This window comes from Lissotriton vulgaris, chromosome 7 (assembly GCF_964263255.1).
Source record: "Lissotriton vulgaris chromosome 7, aLisVul1.2, whole genome shotgun sequence".
Lineage (NCBI taxonomy): Eukaryota > Metazoa > Chordata > Amphibia > Caudata > Salamandridae > Lissotriton > Lissotriton vulgaris.
Genome location: NC_141695.1, coordinates 418,520,459 through 418,532,926, shown reverse-complemented (window position 1 = coordinate 418,532,926; position 12,468 = coordinate 418,520,459). Strand labels below are relative to the sequence as shown.

The following is a 12,468-nucleotide window of genomic DNA, read 5'->3' as shown; positions in this document are numbered from 1 at the left end:
TGATTCAAAGATCGAAGACCGAGCAGGAAGGAAGGGGGATTCCATAGGGCTCGGACCAACCCTTGTTGCACAGTCTTGTTCACTCCTTCAAAACCAGTGAAATTCAACAGTTACCTGAGCTAACTATAACTTACGACCCGCAATGCACTGCTTTTGACCTTATTGGCAGGTGAGTGGGTGTGTGAGTGGCAGAATGGGAATGTGAGTTGGTGCCGGACTGTCTGTATGGGTGTATCCGTAGCTGAGTAACTGCTCCAGAACGGAACCTCACCTGCCCATTTATCCAACAAGAGTCCACAGCTTTGCACAAAATGTCTTTCCAACTGGACTACTTTCTACTGGTTAATTAGTAAGTGCTACCTTGTTGGGTAAATGTTTAGACTACACTACACTACAAATGCATAATGGACCGTGAGGAAATGTCTCCAGTGACCTAGTGTGTGTTTTGGCACATGGTCAGTGACGGCTACCGCCCCTCTCCCTGTATGCCCACATCAACCCAGAACACAACGAAACGGAACAGGATTTGTCTTTGGAAGGCCGGTTGTTGCAAACCCCCCCGGCCGTATTTATTAAGATACAAAATAATAAAATTGTTAAACAAAATATACAATTTTTATGCAAAAATATTCAGAAACATTTAGATACATTCATATCGACAATTGTGTTCGGCTAGCCTTAACAAGATTCTAATACAGCTTGTTTCCTAACTGAATCAAACATCCTCATCTGAAAATTTTTGCATACTAACATTTATGGCGATATGGCAAGGTCGCTAACCGGTGTCAGGTCTTACAAGCTGCGCCCGTACGCAGGTGCGCATGCGCAGCCGGGCCCGTCAATTACTCGGCCCACCCTTGGAGCCGAGCCCGTTAATTACTCTGTCCACCCATGCAGCGGAGCCCGTTAATTACTCTGTCCACCCATGCAGCCGAGCCCGTTAATTACTCGGTCCACCCATGCAGCCGAGCCCGTTAATTACTCGGTCCACCCATGCAGCCGAGCCCGTTAATTACTCGGTTCACTCCGTGAACTTCATTTAACCAGTGAAGGAGGGCCCTAACTTGCGTTACCAGCTGCCCCTGAAGTTCTAGGAGGGGCCAGTGACCCCTCCTTCCCCTAGGCGGACACCTCCAAAGGATGATGCCGCTCCCTAAGACCTTAAAATGGCTGCTCACCGGTCATGACATTACCGCCACAGGCCAGCATTGTTACCCGACGATCTGGCCTCCCCCCTTCCTGTTTCTCAGAAAATTCATGTTCCCCTCGCAAATCCCTCCAGCCATACTAATATGTTGTTCGACCATAGAACGTTCCCAGCCTCAGTCAAGTGCACCCCGTCCCGCAGGTAGAAATGCTCCCCCCAAATACACCCGTGAGGAATCGTCTGCAACCGGGCGGCTTTTAGAAGGCAGCGGGACGGTACGCTGGGGGTGGGGGGGGGGCACTAGTGTGTCACATGGATGGTACTCCTTTGACCAGGTATCAGTTTAGGAAAGTCCTGGACCTGACGGTCACAAAAGCAGGCCTGGATCCCACGGAATTTAGCTCCCACTCTTTCAGAATCGGGGCAGCAACTGAGGCAGTTGTAAGGGGACTCCCAGCCGACAAGGTTAAAAGGATTGGGAGGTGGTCTTCTGAGTGTTACAAACGTTATGTACGTGTTGACATGTTGTGACATAGCCAGATGACTCACGCTTGGTATCTCTTGGTTTGCAGTTTCCCGAACCTTTCACGCGGGAGAGGAACTTGCCGAATGTCGGCAGGAAACATCAGCATCGCAACACAAGCAACAAGAAGATCGTCGGACAATGGTGACTTGGATCGTGGCCCACTCTTATGTTCGGCGCGCGAAAAATTTATTTCTTGCAGGTGACAGGATGCGAAGGGCTGAGGAAAAGGGGTTCTCCGTATCCTTCTTCGGGAGGGGAGGCTTGGGCATTAGGCAGTTCAAGGACTACTTTGTCGAAATATTATCTCAGCAACTCGCCCCCCCCTTTCTCACCCCCCCGTCAGTGGTGATACTTCACCTGGGAGAGAATGATTTGACCAAACTGAGGAGACGCATCCTGATAGATGAAATCATATCCACTGCGGGCTGGGTGTCTAGAACATGCGCGGGTTGCACGGTAGTCTGGTCGCAACGTATTCCTCGTTGGCAGTGGCGAGGGGGGGGACTCGGTTAAGGCATTGAATCACTCGGTAAAGAGGATCAACACACAGTTGGACAAGTTGTTTCGAGCCGCCCGGTTGCAGACGATTCCTCACGGGTGTATTTGGGGGGAGCATTTCTACCTGCGGGACGGGGTGCACTTGACTGAGGCTGGGAACGTTCTATGGTCGAACAACATATTAGTATGGCTGGAGGGATTTGCGAGGGGAACATAAATTTTCTGAGAAGCAGGAAGAGGGGAGGCCAGATCGTCGGGTAACAATGCTGGCCTGTGGCGGTAATGTCATGACCGGTGAGCAGCCATTTTAAGGTCTTAGGGAGCGGCATCATCCTTTGGAGGTGTCCGCCCAGGGGAAGGAGGGGTCACTGGCCCCTCCTAGAACTTCAGGGGCAGCTGGTAACGCAAGTTAGGGCCCTCCTTCACTGGTTAAATGAAGTTCACGGAGTGGACCGAGTAATTAACGTGCTTGGCTGCATGGGTGGACCGAGTAATTAACGGGCTCTGCTGCATGGGTGGACAGAGTAATTAACGGGCCACGCTGCATGGGTGGACAGAGTAATTAACGGGCTCCGCTGCATGGGTGGACAGAGTAATTAACGGGCTCGGCTCCAAGGGTGGGCCGAGTAATTAACGGGCCCGGCTGCGCATGCGCACCTGCGTAAGGGCGCAGCTTGTAAGACCTGACACCGGTTAGCGACCTTGCCATATCGCCATAAATGTTAGTATGCAAAAATTTTCAGATGAGGATGTTAGATTCAGTTAGGAAACAAGCTGTATTAGAATCTTGTTAAGGATAGCCGATCACAATTGTCGATATGAATGTATCTAAATGTTTCTGAATATTTTTGCATAAAAATTGTATATTTTGTTTAACAATTTTATTATTTTGTATCTTAATAAATACGGCCGGGGGGGGGTTTGCAACCCCCCGCCTTCCAAAGACAAATCCTGTTCCGTTTCGTTGTGTTCTGGGTTGATGTGGGCATACAGGGAGAGGGGCGGTAGCCGTCACTGACCATGTGCCAAAACACACACTAGGTCACTGGAGACATTTCCTCACGGTCCATTATGCATTTGTAGTGTAGTGTAGTCTAAACATTTACCCAACAAGGTAGCACTTACTAATTAACCAGTAGAAAGTAGTCCAGTTGGAAAGACATTTTGTGCAAAGCTGTGGACTGTTGTTGGATAAATGGGCAGGTGAGGTTCCGTTCTGGAGCAGTTACTCAGCTACGGATACACCCATACAGACAGGCACCAACTCACATTCCCATTCTGCCACTCACACACCCACTCACCTGCCAATAAGGTCAAAAGCAGTGCATTGCGGGTCGTAAGTTATAGTTGGCTCAGGTAACTGTTGAATTTCACTGGTTTTGAAGGAGTGAAATTTGAGCCGAATTATAATGTCCCAGCAACCTTTGTTTTTTTCAGTATCTATCTATCTTATAAGGGTTATGTTAATTACCCTGTAAGCACCTGTTCATGGTATGTAGTGCTGTAGATTCACATGCTTTGTATACTCCTGCAATATAGTGTCGGGTTCGGAGTTGTGCAACTCATTTTTCTTTGAAGAAGTATTACGAGTCAGAAGGTAGTGACTCATCCTTTCCGCGATAGTGCGCGCTGGCCCGTTGTACTGCATTCGCTGGATCCACGTTGAGATTCTCTGAAGGAAGACGCGTCATCCTTACGCGCTACGGGACACACACCGCCTGGAGATATTTTCCAGATATTGGGCCTCCTATTTATATCGCCGGTAGAACATTCGCCTCGATTGGTATTCAAACTCTGATATTTTTCTCACGATCTCTTTTGTATGCATCTGTGAACGTCTATATCAGCCTTTGAAGAACTCAGTATGCTTCCTCTATCGATCTAGGGATACTATATAAGGACCTTATGTAAGGATTTGAAGATACAGCCCTGACTCTATATTGGTTTCCGCTGTAGAAAATTCTCAAATTGAATTTATTGGTATACTTCTGATATTGGAGAAGATACTGAAGAAACTCTTTACATTCACTGCGCCCCGAAGGATTGGTGGATATCGGTCCTGTTCTGAAACGCGCGTCGGCGCTTTTGTTGTCTTTTTGTGCTTTTGCTTGTGCATATATATATATATGATTGTCAATTGTTTGTAATTTTTTATTCGTGTCTTCGGTAAATTGTTTAGTGGTTTGGCTGATGATGGTCTGGATGGTTATGAGAGTGTTGGATGTATTGAGGTTATGAGAGGGCTGTGTTACATATGTCTTGAGATGTAAATAGAATGTATATATATTGATGTCTTTATTGTGTTTGATGACAAAAAAATAATAAATAGACATATGTTTTTCAAATAATATTCTCGGTTTGGGACAATGATGATGCTTTAAAAGGAGTTAATACTTAAAATGTATACTATGTTCTAGGGGAGGTTACCTTGTTTTTTAGTATAGTTTTGCCCTGCCTCCTCCTCCTAGTAATTATATTTCAGGGACCCTCGTGAGTTTTTGATCGCATTGGCCTTGACTCCTTTGATAGACTGTTTTCTCGCAGGCGGGTGAGAAAGGAGTGCAAGTAAAGTGTCAGTATAAAGATGTCAATGTTAAAAGAATTATGTAAAGTATAACTAACAGCCACAATCATCCAGGGATGCTTAAAGGGTAAGTAACATAATCTGTCTGCTAGCATGCGTGGGTGTAGATACACATTGTCTCTCCTAAAAAGTGGTGGCTAGCGTGTGGGAGTTGCAGTACTTTGAAAAAGTGTACATAGCACTGCCTGACCTACATTGATTTGTTGGCTTGCTAACATATCTACACAGTAGTGTTTAGCAGAAGTATGCTATACAAATTTCAGCTATGGGAATAGTTATGTTATGTTATAAAGGCTTTTATAACGCGCTCTATTACTAAGAAAGTATCCTGGCGCGGAAGGTGAGATTGTTCGTAGGGCGAGGGAGAGTTGGCAATTATAGGGTAATATTAAACAGATGAGTTTTCAGCCCCTTCTTTAAGGTTCCAACGAATACCACTATGGCTCCCTTTATACAAGTAGAGCGTGATCTGGGATTTATAGGTAAAGGTCTTTTTGCTTTAACATAGCAAGTCTGAATGCATTTATGCCGGATTTGGATAAAAGGTAACTTTAAGGGGTGGGTAAAAAGCTACAAACAGTTGTTTTGTTTTCCTGAAAGTTTAAGTTCTATACATAAAGACCATGAGTGCTCTTTTTACAACCAAGATGTGAAATGCTTTCTCTGCTACCGAAACTGGGTTAGGGAAGGAAATGGGATGAAATTGAGAACCTACCTTTTGTATGATGGTTAGGGAAGGAAATGGGATGAAATTAAGAACCTACCTTTTGTATGAATTTTGGATTAGTCCAAAGTACTAAATTTTGTTTAGGTATTTGTAAAAAGGGTTCTTCCAAGTCGATGCCTGGAGCTCACTAACACACCTGAGTGAGGTAATGGCAACTAAAAATGCCACTTTCCATGATAAAATTTGAAGTGGGCATGAGTGTAATGACTCAAAATTGGGCTCTAGTAAGCACAATGTTCAGGTTCCAGAAGGGTGCTGGAGGCACACGAGGTAAAATGACTTGTTTGAGTCCTTCTATGAATGCTTTAATGACAGGAATTCTAAAGAGTGATGAGTGCTATCTATTTTGGAGATAGGCAGCTATTGCATCAAGATATAATCGAATGGAAGTGTATGTCAAATTTGACTTTTGCAAATGAAGTAAATAGAAAATATTGTCCTGCACAGTGGCTTTAATAGAATTAAGGTGTTTAGGTTGTCAATAGCTAACAAAACGCTTCCATTTTGTAGCATAACAGGCTCTAGTTGTGGGTTTGCGTGCCTGTTTTAAGAACATCCGTGCATTCTGGTTGTAAGTTTAAATAACCAAACTCTAAGACCTCAGGAGCCAAATCGCTACGTTGAACATCTTGGGGTCTGGGTGCCTAATTTGTCCTTGAGTCTGAGTGAGAAGGCCCAGCTGTTGGGGAGCTTCTTGTGTGGAACTCCTGAGAGATCCAGAAGCGTTGTAAACTAAGGCTGACGTGCCCAAGTGGAAGCTACTAGGATCATGGTGAGAGATGTTTGCCTGAGTTTCTGAACCAGAAATGGAATGAGAGGGTGAGTTGGAAAAGCATAGGCAAATATCTCTGACCAACTCATCCATAGGGCGTTGCCCCTTGGAAAGTGAACATTATGTTTTGTGATAAAAAAAGGTATATGTGAGGAGCCCCTACACTTGTGAAAGTAAGGTTGGGGCTTTGAGTTGAGTTCCTATTCGAGAGTTTGTTGGTGCTCCTGCTGAGCAGGTCCAGAAGATGGTTGTCCGTTCCTAGCAGATATTCAGCCGACAAATTGATGTGAAGGTGAAGAGCTGCGTTCCATATGGTCTGAGAGGGGAGAGACAACTGGAAAGACCGTGTCTCTCCCTCTCCCCCACCAACCCACTTTTTGTACATAGTATATGGCTGTTATATTGTCCGTACGGACTAGGATAACCTCGTGAGATAGATGGGGAAGGAATACTTTCAATACAAGAAATACTCCCTGAATTTTCAAGTAGTTGTCCCACAGACCTTGTATTGTGTGGTTCTTGAGATGTGCACTCAAACCACTCTCTGAAGCGTCTGTTGTCAAAGTGATTTGAGTAACAGGGAGCAGAAAATGCAACTCTTTCAATAAATTTTTGGGGTTCCACCATTACACAGAACATTGATTTTGGCGGTCTAACAACACTAGATCCAGGAGGTGACCCTATGACTAAGAGCACTGATGAGAAAAACTGCTGTAGTGGGTGCACGTTTAGTCTTGCATTGAGAACTAAGGCAAAACAAGATGCCATAATACCTAGTAGACTCACTGCAGTTCGAACTGTGAGTGTACTGTTGGTCTGAAATTGAAGCAGAAGTAGAACATTTTGTATTCGAGTGGGATTGGGGTAAGCCAATTCCAACTGTGTGTTGAGGATTGCTTCCAAGTCTGGTTAAATTTGAAGATGTTGAAGGAGAGACTTGGGGACATTGATGGTGAACCCCAAATTGTGTAGCAGGTCTATTGTGATTTGTAAGTGTTTTTGACAGTGCAGATGGCTGTTGGCTTTGATTAGCCAATTTTCCATGTACGGAAATACATGCATATTTTGACAGCATAGGTGTGCTGCTACTATTGCTAGGCACTTTGTAAAAACCTGTGGTGCGATTGTGACATCAAAGGGGAGAATCTTCAATTGGCAGTGTTTTTCTGCAATAACAAACCAGATGTATTTGCGATGAGCAGTACGAAACACCCTGGTCTTACCCCAACAAGAGTTATGTGATTTGGAGAGAAGGATAAGGCAGTCACTGTTTGGAAGGAGAGGTTACACCATGTGTTGTAGTTCCCCTGCTTCTTCCTTCATTATTATTGCCTCAAACAGAACCTCTGTAAAATACTCTAGTGCAAGTGGATTGCCCCTGCTTTTGCTGAGAAGTGGAGGCATACATGGCAAAGGATTTATATTTGCCCTTGTAGGCGGAGCAGTGAAAGGAACATCAATGTTTAGTAGTTTAAAGTGCTCTCATTACTTTTGCGATATCTTTTTTCATTTTGTCTTAAGTGGAGTCCACTCGATGGGCACATAAATACTCCTCATCAAAAGGCATGTTCAAAAATGCTTGTGGAATCTCTGGTTTAAAACATAAGCACTCGAGACAGGCAAGTCTTCTGTACAAAATACAGGTGTTAATGCCCCTGGTGACTGTCTGTTGCATCTAAGGCACATCTGAATGAATTATTGGTGTGGCATGGTCTTCACTAACTATTTGTTGACTCCTTTTCTTGTGTTCTTCTGGAAGATACTGTAGCAGTTCTTCCACGTCACCCAAGTGGGCCCTATCATAACGAGCGAGTAGGGCTTGGAAATGGGCAATACGCCAATGATGGACTGCTTGAGCGGCAACCCAATACCCAGCAGCATCAATGCATTTGCTTTCTTTCTTAGGAGATGTGGTATCTCCACTTGCCTGACTATGTGCACGTTTACGAGCTGTGGTAGCCATAATGGAGTCTGGTGGGACCTGGCTACATATAAAAAGTGGATCAGAAGGGGCCGCTTTATATTTTTTATCAACCCGTGGGGTTGTAACTCCAGCAAGTACAGGTTTTTTAAATATATAATCTGTGTGCCATAACATGCCTGGAATCATGGGCAGAAACTGTGTCTCTCTATGGGTGAATGACAAAGTGTGAAATAGGAAGTCTTGTTCTAGAGATTCCCTCGCAATTATTGGTTGATAAGCACTAGCATCCTCCGGTGGTGAAGGGCGAGCTGGGTAAAGGTCTGGGTCATTGAGAGTTACAGGGTCTGTATCATAAACATCCCAAGGATCTGGTTCCCCTAATGGTTCTCCAAAACCCTCTGTTGGTGAACGTGCAGGTATATTGTTTAGAGGGTCCTGATGTGGAGAAGGATGAGATGGTGGTGGTGAATGTGTAGGAGGTGGTGGTGGTGGTGGCGGCAATGGAGGATGATGTGCAGGGCTTATAGCCTTGTCTTTTGTCTTCTTCTTGGGATGTACCGGAATTTTAAGGTCCCCCTTAAGTGTTAACTGCCTTTTAAGAAGAGGTGAGGCTATGATTCACTCTGTGCCTTCATGAATGTGGATCGTCCTTTGATTAATGTCCATCTTTTCAAGAATTGGTTCAGCTGAAGACAAAGAAATCGAAGAATGCTTGGAGTGTTTGAGTTTGGTCTATTTCGGAACCAAGGCTTTAGAGGGCTTATTTTCCGGCACTGAAGGAGATGGAGTCAGTTGCCAAGTTGGGTCCGAAGGTTTGTCGGAGACTGAACAATGCGCTTGATCCGATGAGGTTGGTGCCGAAGCAGAAGGCTCATGTTTAATGGCAGTTTTGGAGCTGGACCCGAAGTTAGGGCATCCAAAGTCTCTTTCCGGATCCGACCATGGCCTGAAGGCAGTGGCGATCCAGCGAACACTACAAGTGGAACGGGCAAGTATTTGGAACTCTTTTTCAGTGGTGCAGGGTTGGCAGCAGCAGTACTCACATGCTGCCCGCGAGTGCCCTTTGGTCATGAAGTGTTTTTTTGGATCCGAAAGATTTGCAGATGTCACAACTGGCTTTACAGTGGTCTGGCGATAGACCTGGTATAGGTCGGTGTGTAGATATTTAGAGTGACACTGCGGCCAGAATCAAAAAGATGTTTGTTCCATCAGGAACACATCTTCCATACAGACAGTGGACGCAGAAAGGTAGGCCTGAGACTGCAGGGCCCAAAGGGGCGATAGATGGATGTTCGACCCGACGAAGATTATCAAGCTGCAACGGTGTGGAAAAGCAATATTGAGATTCACTGTACCGTTGAAGGCAGGATAGGGCCGAAGATTCCTAGCAAACCAAGTTGAACACTGAGGAGAGGTACACATGGCCGCACCCGACGGCGGGGAGAAAATAATCTAACCAAGGAGTCGATGCCCATGCGCACTATCACCGAGAGGAGGAGTCACTCTACCCCGTGACTCGAAAGACTTCTTTGAAGAAAAACAAGTTTAACAACTCCGAATCCAACACTAGAAGGCAAGAGTATGCAGAGCATGTGTATCTACAGCCACACATGCAAACGAACATACATACATATATATCTACAAATTGTATGAATATCATGTGGAATGTATAGAGGAAACATTTAATATGCAGGACCAGAAGCAAGATTGTAGACCTACAATGTTGCGTCAAAGCCATTTAGAAATACTCCTGGCACTGTTAAGTACCAGAATTCAAAGTCCCAGGAAAAATGGTGCCTCTGTCATTCAAAGTACATTGAAGAAAAGATACTTATGGGCCTATTTTGCAGAAAGAAATTTTGAGCTACCTTTCTTTGGAGAGAACAGAAGTTCACAAGGGGTAGATCAGAGCAGGTCAAAGTTAGAAGCCAGGAAGAATCCCGGAGAAGAGCAAGCAGAGTCCTGTCCCTCAGACTTAAAAGAATTGGACTTTCATGTTTTAAAAAAATTATATAAATGCATCTGCGTTTTGCAATCTAACCCCAATCTTAGAAATGTAATGAGTAGCATCCGTTGAAAAAGGCACATCTGAAAACCCTAAGGTGATCTCAGTAGGACATGTATCCGTGAAAAAGTGCTTTAGCAAAATATTTTTTTCCAGAAGTTAGGTTATCATGAAATATCACCCATACATTATCAAATGCCGTTCATCCAACTTGTGGAGCAGCAACAACACCTTCATCTAAGAAATAGTACTATAAAAACCTTACTTTAAGACGATGGATTGTAAAACATTTGCTTTAAAGAAAACATATGTTCTGATAACTCTGTTTTATTGTTAGACTGGATTTCACTAACCCCCCATTAAAGTTGAGTGCTCCGGCCAAGGCATTCCCAGAACCACATGGCAGGATTCCAACTGGCATCTTTATGGCCTGCTCCCAATCTGGACGCTCCATCAAACCATTAATCACCTATACGAAGAAGAAATAAAACCACAGTTTAGCGCTCTGAAACACAGAACACAGAAAATGAGTCGAATGAAATCTATAAGAAAACGGAAAAGCAATTGAAATGCTGAAGGCTTTTCAGAAATTCATTATGAATGTATGGAGAGGTCGAGCAGCAGCAAGCACTGAACCTATGGTCAAACAACTAAACATCCGTAGACCCACAGATGGACAAGGAATGCTTTCCTTTTAATTAAAACACATCTGAAATTATCAACTGGGCTAAAGGCAAACACTGAACTTATTTGGTACGACGGGATACCATGTTATTTAGACCTGCATTTCAAAACATGATGAGTAACTAAACAATTGCTATCACATACGCAGTTTTTTTTTTAAATCCATTAATTATACTAAAAGTACTCCCAAACAATTTAAAAATATGATTCACATTACATTCTCAATTAATACAATCAAATTGTATTATACGAGATGGAAGTGGTGAGAATCACAGCCAACCACAGCTGTAGCTCTGCTTAATGGTGGAATACGAGAGAATCAAACCCTAGTCGGAAGGATTCTCTCTATCACTTTCATCCCATTTGACACTATTTGAACGTATACATTGGCAGTGTGATGTGAAACATTTTTTTAACTGTGTGGAATTAAGTTTGTTTTTATATAAAAAATTGCTTTCTTGTAAATATATTTATCTTTGAGTGTGAAATGTTGTTATAATCATTGTTCAGTTACACAGATTAATCAAATTGGGTGCTTCTGAGATTATGAAGAATTTGTTAAAAATGACACCTGGGGTAGCTGGTGCCATCAGGTGTGAACCGTTACACGGGACTGAATCGCCTTCCTACTCAATTTGCGATATTCTAATGTGAAAATCGAGGATATGAACCAAATAATACGGAATGGAAACTTTAAAATCCAAAGGGAGAACATGCAAATGTAAATTCAAGAAAATATTTAGTACTCTATCAGGATTAATAATCATAAGGTATGAAAGTGTTACTACTTATTCAAAAGTCTGTCTACCAGGACCACCATCGCTTTGTAAACCATATTAAAATGTGAAAAACCTCTTCAAAGCCACTAACTCGCCCTCAAATGTACACTCCTTCTCAAATAAGTGGGGCTCTATAGTTATCATACAGCGTTGTTCAAAATAGGCAGGGCACTGATAACTCGTTAATTTGCTGGTAGTTGCTCTGATCAAACGCTGATAATTAACACTATCCACTTCTCCATGTACCTATTTGTATTTAGTGCAAGCACAAATTCAGCTCTTCTTGTGTACTTTGCCTCTAGAAAGTGCCCAAGACGCATTAACTCTTAAATAGCTTTTTTGCATGAACACATTATTTTACCCTAAGAAAATTAAAAGCCTGTATTTGAATATTTAAATAAATGTAATACGTTTAAAACTAAAACATTCTGTGCAAGAGCTGAATAGGCAAATCCAGTGTCAAAATGAAAGGTCTAGTTGAATTCTCAGAACTAGTGAATAATACGTTAATACGTTAGCCTACATTGTGGCAAGGACCACAAAATTAAATTACATGCCAGTCACTTTCGAGGGATCTTCGCCATGGCTGGCAGTTAATAGCCGTTTCTGAAAAACAGGTTTGACAAACTTCAGGCAGCACTTCTCGCATGATGTATGCTCTTTTGAAAATGATATTACACATTCGAAAATAGCACCCATGCAGTTGGCCATGCTTTCCGTAGAAAATGACTTTGGCGTCGTTCAACGAATCTGCATGAAATGTTGCACTCATCTGGCTTTGTCTTAGCAGAAATGGAGAGACCGAGGAAAAATCCCCCAAGC

General features: G+C 43.4%; 1 protein-coding gene across 1 annotated transcript in view; it reads right to left on the bottom strand.

Annotated features, from left to right (window-relative positions):
- Positions 1–12,468, bottom strand: part of SPHK2 (sphingosine kinase 2) — a 273,568-nt gene that overhangs the window by 110,165 nt on the left and 150,935 nt on the right. Inside the window, exon 6 of the mRNA XM_086930400.1 lies at positions 10,537–10,652. Coding sequence (XP_086786526.1) covers positions 10,537–10,652 — 116 coding nt within the window. The remainder of the gene's footprint in view (positions 1–10,536; positions 10,653–12,468) is intronic.